General features: G+C 36.9%; 1 protein-coding gene across 1 annotated transcript in view; it reads right to left on the bottom strand.

The window, feature by feature from the left end:
- The window catches only part of LOC139144442 (low-density lipoprotein receptor-related protein 1-like), a 144,823-nt gene that overhangs the window by 47,477 nt on the left and 84,989 nt on the right, over positions 1-12,357 (bottom strand). Inside the window, 18 exon segments of the mRNA XM_070715142.1 lie at positions 907-1,023; positions 1,577-1,834; positions 2,053-2,245; positions 2,812-3,016; positions 3,776-3,956; positions 4,296-4,529; positions 5,018-5,146; positions 5,957-6,081; positions 6,530-6,802; positions 7,453-7,582; positions 8,019-8,153; positions 8,592-8,723; positions 9,135-9,263; positions 9,828-10,115; positions 10,573-10,685; positions 11,182-11,359; positions 11,864-12,046; positions 12,049-12,087. Of these exon segments, the coding sequence (XP_070571243.1) occupies positions 907-1,023; positions 1,577-1,834; positions 2,053-2,245; positions 2,812-3,016; positions 3,776-3,956; positions 4,296-4,529; positions 5,018-5,146; positions 5,957-6,081; positions 6,530-6,802; positions 7,453-7,582; positions 8,019-8,153; positions 8,592-8,723; positions 9,135-9,263; positions 9,828-10,115; positions 10,573-10,685; positions 11,182-11,359; positions 11,864-12,046; positions 12,049-12,087 (3,042 nt within the window).

Raw genomic sequence — 12,357 nt, 5'->3', positions numbered from 1 at the left:
ATTTTCTTCTATATAAATACAGTGATCAAGAACTTTGGGGAATAAGTCATGAAAAGTTATGATCATTTCTAGCATGCTAACACCACCTGTACACCTTATACAACAACAAAATAAAAAACATCGAATCCTGTGAAAAAATATTGTCATTATCATATAGCACGTCACAGCTTTCCCGACCAATTAAAATTTCAATAAGTTTCAAATCATCTACTTTATAATTTCAGATGCTTGTGCACAAATTACATCAAATTCTTTTCATAGATTTTCAAGAATGAAACTAGAAAATCAAAGATATGAATGACTGGGTTTTTTTAACACTGTGAGAATATTTTTTGAGAGCAAAATTTAAACACAGGAAATATTTGGTGAGCTACTTTTAAATAATGTTTAAAATCCCCATGAGGAACTTCAATACGGTACTGCATATACATATATCTCTTATAATAGGGAAATGAAAACTTGACAAAGACTGCAATGACCGGCTGAAAAAGATGAATTGAACTTTATTAAGAGTCTAAAATGTTACTATCAAACAATTTCAGTCAGATTAATAAGTTTTGATACATAAGAGAGCTTGAATGTCAATATAAAAAGTGGGCCAGTGAACACAACGTGACCTAGATCAAAACGTCAAAGAATTTCAAAGTGTCTGTGGTTTAACGCGTTAGTTGGAGTGAAATTTTTCATCATGGGGTAAAAAGACAAATCAGTTACAATAAAACTGAAAACTTTACACGATATCCGGAAATTCATAAACTGGACAAAAACAGACTTTATAGTTTTGTTGTTATGATAAAAAAAATTGCGATTATCCCAGGAAGAAATGGAACAGCCACAAGTCTTTTGATGTGGAATGTCCCATTATGGGAAGTGGGTAGGGAGCCAAACAAAAAGTACAGTACTCACCACAGCCAATTTCATCGCTGTTATCATTACAATCATTTTTACCATTACACTTAAAATCCATATGTATGCATCTACTGTTTGTGCATGGAAAGTAGTCTGGTCGGCAACTTCTTCTTGCTACAAGAGAAAATATTTCACAGATCCTTTTAAGATGCTGTTACGTCTTTACGTGGGTGATTAGCTTAAATGAATGAATGTTACAGGGCAAATACCTGTAGTTTTTTGATGATTTTCTTTTCACTATTTTTTTTTTGTATGATAATTGTCCTTGTTCTACTCCCTAAAGCATGTTTGAACACCTACTATTTTGCTTGTTCAAAATTATCAAAAAAAAATTACAGGAAAATTCATAAAAAAAAATATTGTACTAATATTTTGGCGGGAAAAATTACGGCGCTCAAAGGGTTAACTGGCCACTTTCATAGACACTAAGTTTCCTTGTATCATATGGTATGTTTTTTTTGTATAAATCAGCCAGTTTGATTAAGAAGACACTAACAGATGTCTTATTTGATGCATTTTGCTAACAAGCTGTAATTAAGCCCCTTTTGTACTAAAGTCAGCATTACAATGTGGTGAAATTAAATTGCCTTTTCAATAAAACAGGATAATTTGTAAAAAAATCGGCTGGTCGATCATGCTTAAACAATATGAAATAAATTAAACCTACCACAGTATGCAATAGCCTCATCAGAATCATCTGCACACTCAGGGAATCCATCGCAGGTATACTCGTACGGAATGCAGGAACCATCTCCGCATTCAAACTCGGATGGGGAACACTCAATGCCTGGCGGTACGCACCGAGTCTCATCAACCAGTCTGTAGTCTCCCGTGCAGTTGCATGAGACTGTTCCCTTCTCGTCAGTGGAACAGATCGCTTGATCATCACAGCCGCCATTCAGCTTGCGGCATAAGTTCTGTTCACCTGTAATACGTATGTACGAAAATGACAAACTGAAATTTTTACCGAGATTTGAGCTCTCTTTAACAATAATCCTACATTGTGTGTTATACAGGTGTTTACTTTGTAAGGCATCTAGTATCTGTGTGTTGCCCCATCTTTCAGATAAGTAACTTTATAGTCATGACAACTGCTTCTATATGAGTATAGAGCTATGATATACAGAAAGGCATTAAACTCACAATCCTCAGCATCACTGGCCACTGTAATTATGCCCATTGGCTGCTGGGCAATATTGCTGCGGAGGACAGTCATTTCTTCTCCGGTATATTTATTGATTCGAATAACGGCGCGCCTGACCCAGTCAGTCCAATAGAGATGATCCATGTAGACAGCTAATCCAAATGGATGAACTGGTTCTGTATGCACAATTACCTATTTGATGGAAAGTGGAATGACAGTCAGGTAAACAACAGCTTATGAGCGAGTGATTCTATTGCGTATGATGCCCCACTGACTTATTTATTAAAAGGACCAGGAGCTTTTTTTTCACTTTATTCGTTTTTAATGTCAACTATGGTTTCTTGTTCTACTGCCCAAAGAATGCTGAGGTACCAAGTATTCTGCTTGTCAACTCAGTTGGTACATGTATAAACTGCATTGTCACTTTTGACAATTGAATATTGGTCCTGACAAAAATTCACGCATAAATAGTAACAGTACATTTTATATTGTATATCAGCTATGTTGGTAAGCTCAACACTTGGTGCTTTAACATGTTCTGGGGCATAGAACAAGAACTTACAATCGACGTACAAAACAAAAATAGTGGGAAAATCTTCAAAAGTTACAGCTGCTGACCCTCAAATATTTCAATAATCATATTATTGACTTGCAACCCTCCATCCTCCTCTCGCCTGTATATAAGTCGATCTTTGTCACAGAACCCTATTTGCAAGATGTTTCCCTACATTTTGATGAATGGTCTGTTCTTTGCTCACCTGTCGGTTCCCTCCTTCAAAGTCGCACCTTTCAATCTTGTCCAGTCTGGCATCTGACCAGTACAGCTTGGCTGCCTTGTGGTCAATGGTGAGACCATTCGGGGTCTGAATTTCCTCGGTGATGATGGCCTTCACATCAAAGCCACCTTGGAAAGACTTCATTATACTGGGATTGTCGTCGTTCCAATTGGTCCAGTACATTCGCCTGTTGTCGGGAAGAACCAATGAGATGATGGGTACTGACTGATATTCTCATAACATGGATACTATGTAAAAGTACCTGTGATAGGCTAATCTGGGACCTTCATCTGAGACTCCCAGTTTACGATGCCATCTGGCACTTGTCCAAGATCATGTTTTTTTTTCGCAATCTGGGACTGGTCCTAGATCGCATTTTGCAGTATGGAACCATTCCCACATTAATTGCACTTTTGTGCAACTCTAACATTGCACAACATTTTTTTTGCTGCAACTAAAGTTGTGAAGCAAAGATATTGTCCATAAATGACCAAGAGTGTGATACGTCTTCAGGTGTATTGATTACACTACTTTTAGCAACACACTTTTCTGTAGACAGTTATGAGGCAAAATGCTGCTAATCTTTTTCAACAAAAATACAAGAAATTGTGAACCAAGTGACAAAGACATGCTAGTTTAATAATGATTGTTCTTCCTATCAGCAAATTCGGTCACTGACTGAAATAGTGAACAATCTTCAACGACTGAGTACCTTCTCCTGTAAGTTGTTATCAGAACAACGTTCAATGTTATGACGATAAATTTACATCACTATGCAAATCAATGCAAAACTTTCTATGCAAATCAATGCAAAACTTTCTACCAACATGTCAATCACTTCAAAAAATATCTTTGATTGAGTAGTGAATAGCAGCTACACATACATGTAAGTCAATTGGAGACACTACTGGTATCACAAGTCACTGATACAAAATGGCTGACTCACCCTTCACATACGTCAAGCACAATTGCTCTAGGATGGTCGGCTGCTTCCATTCTGACTAGGACTTCCCTCTCAGCGGCAGTTTCATCAACTCTTATCCTGTTAATTGTAGAGTCTGTGTAGCCTGTCCAGTACACCTCCTTGAATATGACATCATAGGCTAGGCCTTCAGCAGAGCCGATACCTAAGTTGCAAAACGCAGTGAAGAAAATTGTTGAGATTTCACATTTTTGCCAAAATATCATATATTACTCTAAGTTACGTAGTAGATATTTTGTGGCTTCTCTGTGATATATACCCTCATGTAACAAACAAGACCAGATGAGTTAAAATAAACGGTATTGAATTTATGATCCTGTAAATTTTCCATGTTTTTTTCTGTTTAGGTACGAAAAGCTATCAAGCATTGTTACAACAATCCAGGACAAGTCAAAAAGCTTTAAATGTGAAAATACGCACGGACATGACTACATCCTCCCAGACTTTGTCCTGGGGACTATTAATAATTACAATCATTCTTCACCTGAAATGATGGTTCTGCGTCCAGTCCCATTGAAATTCACCATCTGTATGTTACCCTGTTGAATGTCGGTGTAGAAGATGCGCTTGTTTAAGTGGTCGAATGCCAGGCCAATCACACTGCGTATGTGCTCCCCATCTTCGATTGCTTTGATTGGCTGATTAGGATTGGACTGATCAAAGAGATGAATGCTCTTGATGATTGTCCTCTCAGAGTACAGCAGGAATGTGTCGTAGTCTGTTGCCATGGATACAAAGGGAAGCGAGAATTAAAATCTTTCTTATTTCACCAACTTCAATTTTGAAAAATTTCTCATTGGAGCTCATAAAATCTGCAAAACAAGATTAGCACTTCAACATTTTAAGTCACTGAAAATTGCAGGTACAGTATGTATCATCACAGTTCTGCAATACACCCATATTACATCTAATATGGGCAATAACTACTTGTCATTGATGGAAACAACTTCAAATATTAAATTCTACAACAATGGTTAAACTTTGTGCTAAAGTTTGATTGCAAAGATTCCAAAATAGCTTAAAGTGGCACTATCCGGTAATTTTGACAAATTTTTTCACTCATTTTGTTTTTAGTGTCAACTACAGTTTCTTATTCTTCAAAAATAAAGTTATCCAGTGTAAATTTTTTTGCCAAAGTCAATATCAGATCAATATGGAAATAAGTGGTCTGCCTGAACTCTGTTGGTTTGTTATATGTTTACTCACCAATACATGACTTTCCATCATCAGCTAAGCGGCCATGGGCACACATACATGTCTTGGTGTTGTTACCAACATATAGACACAGCTGTTCACAGTCTCCATAGTTGTTTGCCATAGAGCAAAGATTGGTACCTGTTGTACAGAGAGAGAATGAGACAGACATACAGACAGACAGAGACAGATAGACAGAGAATTAGTATTATTGACAACTTATCTGAGTCCAGAAGAATTTATTATCATTAAATACAGATTATGTTCATGTGATGTACAAAATGAAGTTAGTTAAACAATGAAAATTTGAAAAACCAATGTTTTATCAGTTGTAGCTTTCAAGCATATGGAAATTCAACACTAGAACCTATCTATCCTCATGAGTCAACTTAGATACCAATCAGCCCACAATCTAAATTGCCAAAAGAGAATACAGAAGAACATACATTATTTGTACAGTAGTGTGACTTTGTTGACAATTTAGGAGTCTACACAGAGAAAACTGGTCGGTGTGTTAGGTGTTGCTACATTGCTGTATTATGTTTGAAATGTTAAAGGCCCAGTAGCTGTAACTTTAGATGATTTTTTTTTTCACTATTTTTGTTTCAGATGTCAAGTACACTCTTATTCTACTCCTCAAAGTATTTTGAGACACGCAGTAATCAGCCTGAGAACTAAGTACTGTACATGTGTAAATCACATTAATGTTGATAGCTGAATTCTGATCTAGTGGACTAGAATTCACACATAAACACTAACAGTGCATTTTACATGTATGAGCATGGTGTCAACAGGCTACATAGTATCCCAACATGCTTTGGAGAGTAGAACAAGAAACTTTAGTTGATATCATAGACAAAAATAGTGTAAAAATCATCAAAAGTTGCAAGCTACTGGCCCTTAAAAAACTGGCAGGTATATGTTTACATGGATCAACAATGAGCAACAAACCTGTCTGTCTGTTTCTATTGTAGACATGCACATCTTTGATCATCATGCCTACATCATTTCTCATGGTGATCAGTCCACCGCCGTTATTTTTGTTTGCCCTGTAGATGGCGCCCTGGTCTTTTGTCCTGTCCAGTAAAAAAATGGATATATAAATGAACAAAGTCTGACTGTGAATACATTCAAAAAGCAATTGTAAAGCTTGAAACATGGTAAACCAAGTATTCATATATGGGAAATATATTGACGTAATAATGTATATTGTATAAGTACATGAATCAAATTCTAATAGCTTATTATATTGTAAGAACAATTGTATCATACCCTCCATATTTTACAACAGTACATAATATACTGATACTCACAGGCAAGTCTGTCTACATTTCATATCAAATTTTCAATTTGTTGCAACTAGTTTATAGGGTCTATATCAAGATCACAACTGGTGGAAGAGACATATCACACAGAAAAAATCCCTAGTAATGATTCTAACTTGTCACATGACTTGCTCTACAGGAATTCACCCGCACACGTGTGTGCTCACATGTGCATACAAGCCCCAATCTCACAGCTTACCTATCAGTCCAATAGATGAAATCCCCAAACTGTGTCACAGCAAACGCATCTTGGTGCTCGTCCCGGATGACTGATCGGGAGGTGCCGTCGAATCGGACTCTTTCTATCTTGTCGGTCCTGGCATCACACCAATACAAGTAACTGTCCTCGTAGTCAATGGTGAGACCGTTGGGCCAGCCCAAGCCTTCCGTTACGATGGCCTGTCTCTGTGATCCATCAGTCCTTGCTCTCTCTATTTTGGCCTCAGTACCCCAATCACCCCAGAAAATGTAGCTGCAACATTTGAATTCAACAAAACTCTATAAAATCTACAAAACATTGACAATGTTTCTCCATACATATTCATAAAATTTCTCTGTGTTCAAGTTTTAACATTCACCACATTAGTTTTCTTAGACTGAACACACAGCTTACCATTTTACATCAAAAATAATTTATTTCCATATTTTTGATTCAGCACATTTCTTCACAGCTCTATACTGATGGGGACCTATTTGTCTTGTCGTTCACATATTCCTAAACACATCTTGCTATTATGATTAAGACACTGGGCCCAATCTCTATTATGAAAATGATGGAGTTTTCTTAGGGGGGCTATCCTGCAGTTTTTGAAACAACTGGACCCCATAGGATTATGTTTATCTGTAAAATTCCTCTGTGCGGGCATAGGGTTATCAGTCGAGCCTAAATACGTGATAATTTAGTGTTAGTTCAAAATAAACTCGATGACAAAAACATTCCATGAGATGCCTGCTTTTCACTAGTACCTATCTATTCTATTAGCAACATTCAGCTTTATACAATTATCAAGTTATTCCATTCGTAATATTCTTAAGCTGTTTTATTTTCCTGTTTGTTTATCCATATCTCTCACCTCTCTTTCCAAAATCTGAGACAAAAAGTAATTTGCCTTTTAATCTTACCCTTTAACTGGATGTACAACAATAGCTCTTGGTTTATCCAGGTCAGTGGAGATCAGCACATAGCGGTTACTGCCGTCAACCCTGGCAACTTCAATCAGATTCAGCTGCTGATCTGTCCAGTAAATGTTTTCTAAAAACAAGCAAAGAAAGGACATCAAGATTATTTGTTTTTTAAGGTAGTATGAACCTCTGAACTTTCACACTTCAGCTCAAGCTTTCCTGAAGGAAACTTTGAACCATTCTATTTCCAGATCAAAAATAAAAATCTGGACTCACCATGCAAACTATCTACTACAGAAAACAAATTACCTAAAATTTACAGACTTTTGCAATTCAAACTGGTCGCTATCTCCATGTTACGTCTAAAGAGAAAAATTAAATATTTTGATTTTTGCAATAATAAATTAAGACTATTGTTACTCAATACCATATATGGTATTGAGAAAAACTAAAATACCATATAAGGTATTTTACTATTCTTACCTTATATGGCAGTGAGTATTTCCCCTCATTACCATATATCATGGCAGCGATTACACCACATCATTGAAAGAGAACAGACTTACTAGCAATCCAGTCGACAGCAATTCCTTCAACTCTGCCCAACCCATTGGTGAGGATGTCTTCTTTTCCAGTTAAATCTCTCTTGACTCTGTGGATTGTACTTTGCATGGTGTCAGTCCAGTAGATGTAATCCTCCTCTGTCAAGACAACCAATCACAAGAATGTTGCAAAAAAAGAGAATTTAGCCGTTTCCTGTCATTATAGTAAGACTTTTTCAAAACTTTAAAGAAAGAAACAGATTCAGCATATTCTTAATACACTGAGTCAAATCTTTGTTATGAAAACAACTGAGTTTTCTTCAAGGGCCTTCCATAACTTTTGATGCAACTGAACCCCCTAGGATTACAAGTGTATGAAATCCATAAGTTTTTGACGCACCCCCTAAGATTAATAATTTCTGAAATCCATAACTTTTTGAAGCAACTGGACCCCCATCTGTGATTAAATTGATTAGTACCGGTACAATTGTTCAAACTTTGCAAAGTAATTCATAAGTTATGAGGATAATCCGCCTACAAGGAATATTTGAATATATATACACTAACCACAGATACATGTAGAGGTGATCAACGTACCTGCATCAAAATCTATGGCAACAGCAAGCGTTGCACCAGTGATTGGAGTGAGTACGTCAGTGTTGACATCTGGATCAAAGGATATTCCACGAATGCCAGTATCGATGGAATACATCAGGAACGAAGCAATACCTGGCAGAAATTACAACACAATGTCAATAATTGAGAATGATGTTAAAACTCTGAGACAATGAAATTTATGAGACTGTGCAGTATAGAAAAAGTAGAATAAAAGCTTGATCAAAATTGGACTGATATTTGAATAAACACCAAAGTAACTGACAGTCTAGGTCAAAAGATCCAATATTCAAAGTCGAAGTGGTCCCTCTACATATCAGCCACATGATTATGATGGCGTATACACTACTATATGGAAAATGTAGACAATGGATCTTACACAGATCATTTGTTGTCACACTTGGAATTTCTTGGAAATTCATGCATCATGTACACATTTCTATGGTAACATGTTCATATGGTAACATATTGATACCATGGTAACAGGTAATGCTTACTAATACCATGGTAACAGGCAATGCTTACCCTCACACTCAGAGGGCTGTAATTTGCTCACAATGTACCCTGCAGTACACTGGCAAACCCTGTCTAACGCTGATACAGGCAGACACAGCTGCTGGCACCCTCCATTGCTCTTCTCACAGGCATTGGTCCCTAAAATTGAAAGCATACAGATGTATAGACATACAGATGAACACAAATGCATGTATGCATATGGAAATGGGAGCTAAAATATGGCAAAAAAGAAAGCCACTTCAGATAAACTGTAAAGCAGATTAATTTATTTTGTAACATTCAACAGCTTATATGCATAGGGATTTTTCTCTGTGAAAGTTTTAAAGGCACCAGCGTCCCAAAGCTGAATTTTGCAGTCTAATTGTGCACCTTTTGAATAGCGCTCTGAGAGATGAAATAGCTAGTCTACCGAAATCTCTATGGATGAAATGCAAGGAGTATTTGGTTCTGACAATGAAGCTGTTTGTATTTTACAAACTGGAGTGCTGATCTGACAAGCTTTGATATCTAATTTTTCATTGAACCATTGAACAGTGCTGCTGACTAAATAAACAAAAATTGGTTTATTTCAACGGTCGTTGACAACTTCACCCTATTTCCCTTGTACACAGGCTCATATCTAAAATTGGAACCAGTTAGTTTGGACCACACCATTGCAGTGAGAAGGGGTTATAGACATCATGATGATGAGCAAAGTCAAACCTTGTTGTCCAGAGACGTCATACATGGCCATGTCCATGATATTGGGACTGTGGTTCCGTAGCACCTTAACCTGCACACTCATGTCACTCTTAGACTTGTATCGGATATTTTCACTCCCTCTCTCTGACCAGTAAATATGTTCATCATTGACAGCGATGCCCCACGGCTGGATGTTATCCTCCTGATAAACAGTCACTGGGTTCTGACCGTCGAAGTTGGCGCTGCGGATCGAGTGGCTGCTTTCATCAGTCCAGAATATATCATTAGTTTCCATATCCAAAGTCAAACCTGATATCATAGCAAACAGCCCAAGTTAAAGTCTCCAAAAATTTTATACTGTTGTGAATTTGCGTCATGCATGAACACTTAGCAACTCTAAAGACATCAATATCAGATGTCTACTAATCATCTACAGCATAATGTGAAGTTACAAAATTGAATACAGCCTGATACATAGTTACAAATCTTTGTACACAGTATTAAAAGTACTAGTTTAGCAGGTAAAGGAATATGGACAATATATTTGCAATTTGTTTTATTCTTTGCATTCTACTCATGTCAGGTCACATTTTGTTGTCTTCTTTCATAGTGCTAGAAAAATAATCACAAATTATTTATCTCATGACAGAAAGTATCTAAATTAACCAAGTTCAATTAAGAATGAATTATACTAATTAATAAATTAACAGCTGTTACTGATTCTTGTTTTGTAAAACTGAACATTCTGGAGACATGATCCGCATACCTTTGGGTTTGATGGTTTCTGAGCCAACTGGCTGGATTGTGCTTCTATCTGTTCCGTTCATGTTTGCCATCTGTATCCGTGGATTTTCACCATCGTCAATCCAGTACATTTTTCTGAAAAATGACAGAAAGCATTTTGAAATCAGGAAAAGAAAAAAATGCTACCCATAAAACAAAGTATAATTACAATATAACTAATAACAATCTTTATCCCATTTCTAACAATTCTCTCATCTATATTTTCGTCAAAATGGATATACATTGGCAGTAGATAATGCCATGACTGCTACTGCGCATCTTTTATTTATTTAGCAAAAAATAATATTTTCAAAAGTGACACCTGACATCTTCTTGTCATTTTCAGGAACACACGAATATAAATGATAGGGCCACTTAAGTTCCTGATTTTCAGAAATACATGAATATAGAAAATGGGACCCTTTAAGCTCTTCATTTTTATAGGAATACACGATTAAGGATGACACGGACCCTTAAGTTGCACTATCAACAACAGCAAAGTCCCTCACCAATCTGTGGAGCACATGATGTACATGCAATGTCAATCACCTTACTCTGTCAGAATCTTGAACAGCAGATGCTTGGAACTTACCCAATTTTAGGATTGACAGCAATTGCCTTGGGTTGATTCAAGTCGGTGCTGACGATGGCGTTACGGAAGGAACCGTCTAATTTGGCCACATTGATGGTTTTCTTGTTGCTGTCATAGCTCGTCCAGTACATATTCCGTGATATCCAATCAATGGCAAGACCGTATGGATTAGTTATGCCTGAAATATTACAAAAGCAAAAAAGACTTTCAAGAAGTTGTCATTCTTTGAGGATCAGAGTGCCATATGTGAGATTGAGGTAGAACGCCCCTAAGGGACACATAGTCAGACACTGACAGTCAGACACTGACACTCAGACACTCAGTCAGACACTCTAACTTTCACAATTCTTTTCTGATCTACCACTTGTGGTGGTTCATTTTAAAGCTCTTGGTGTAAAAATTTGTATCTCTAGGACCAAATTTGCACGGTAACCCTTGATTTTTATTCTTGATTTTGAAAGAGAATGGTTGAAATATTCCTTGAGGAAAGTTTGAGCAAATGTTTAAGTCTTTCACTTTGAGGCACATAATACCTTAAAACAGTTATTTTAGTGTTTACATTAAATCAACTCTACCAAAGCATGATTAAGATAAGCTAGCCAGTCAATAGTTGAAGTTATTGCATATATTCTACTGTGCAGAAAAGGAAAAACACACAAGCAAACATTGAACTTTGACCCACCACTGATAACTGTCTCCATCCCTGTACCGTTGATGTAAACTCTCTTGATGGTGTTGAGTTTTATGTCAGTCCAGTAAATTCTCTTCTCTACCGCATCAAAGTCTACACTTGTTGCATTTTCCAATTCCGGCACTGTCATTGACGGAATGACGTTGAAGAATCCATCCTGGAGGTCAATTCCCGGAGTTCAGTTTGCCTCGTGAAGAGCAGGAAGTGGTCGTCAGCTGTAGAGGAACCAAAATGGAATGTGACTGCACTGTTCTAAATTCTGATTTATTTTTGTGACGGGAAATTTTCCATCCTTTACAATATTCCGTTGCAAAAACAAAGCTTTGGCTTTTACACTTTAAAGGGACAAAGTCGGCCATTTTTCATGAATTTTGTTTGATACGAGATACTACTTATATTGTTTGACATGTTGAAAGATACTGATGGTTTCATTTAATTTGTCTAAAACCGGGGTCGAATATATGCATGGTCACCAATTTATTCGG

Source organism: Ptychodera flava, chromosome 11 (genome assembly GCF_041260155.1).
Source record: "Ptychodera flava strain L36383 chromosome 11, AS_Pfla_20210202, whole genome shotgun sequence".
Lineage (NCBI taxonomy): Eukaryota > Metazoa > Hemichordata > Enteropneusta > Ptychoderidae > Ptychodera > Ptychodera flava.
This window is presented reverse-complemented; position numbering and strand designations above follow the sequence as displayed.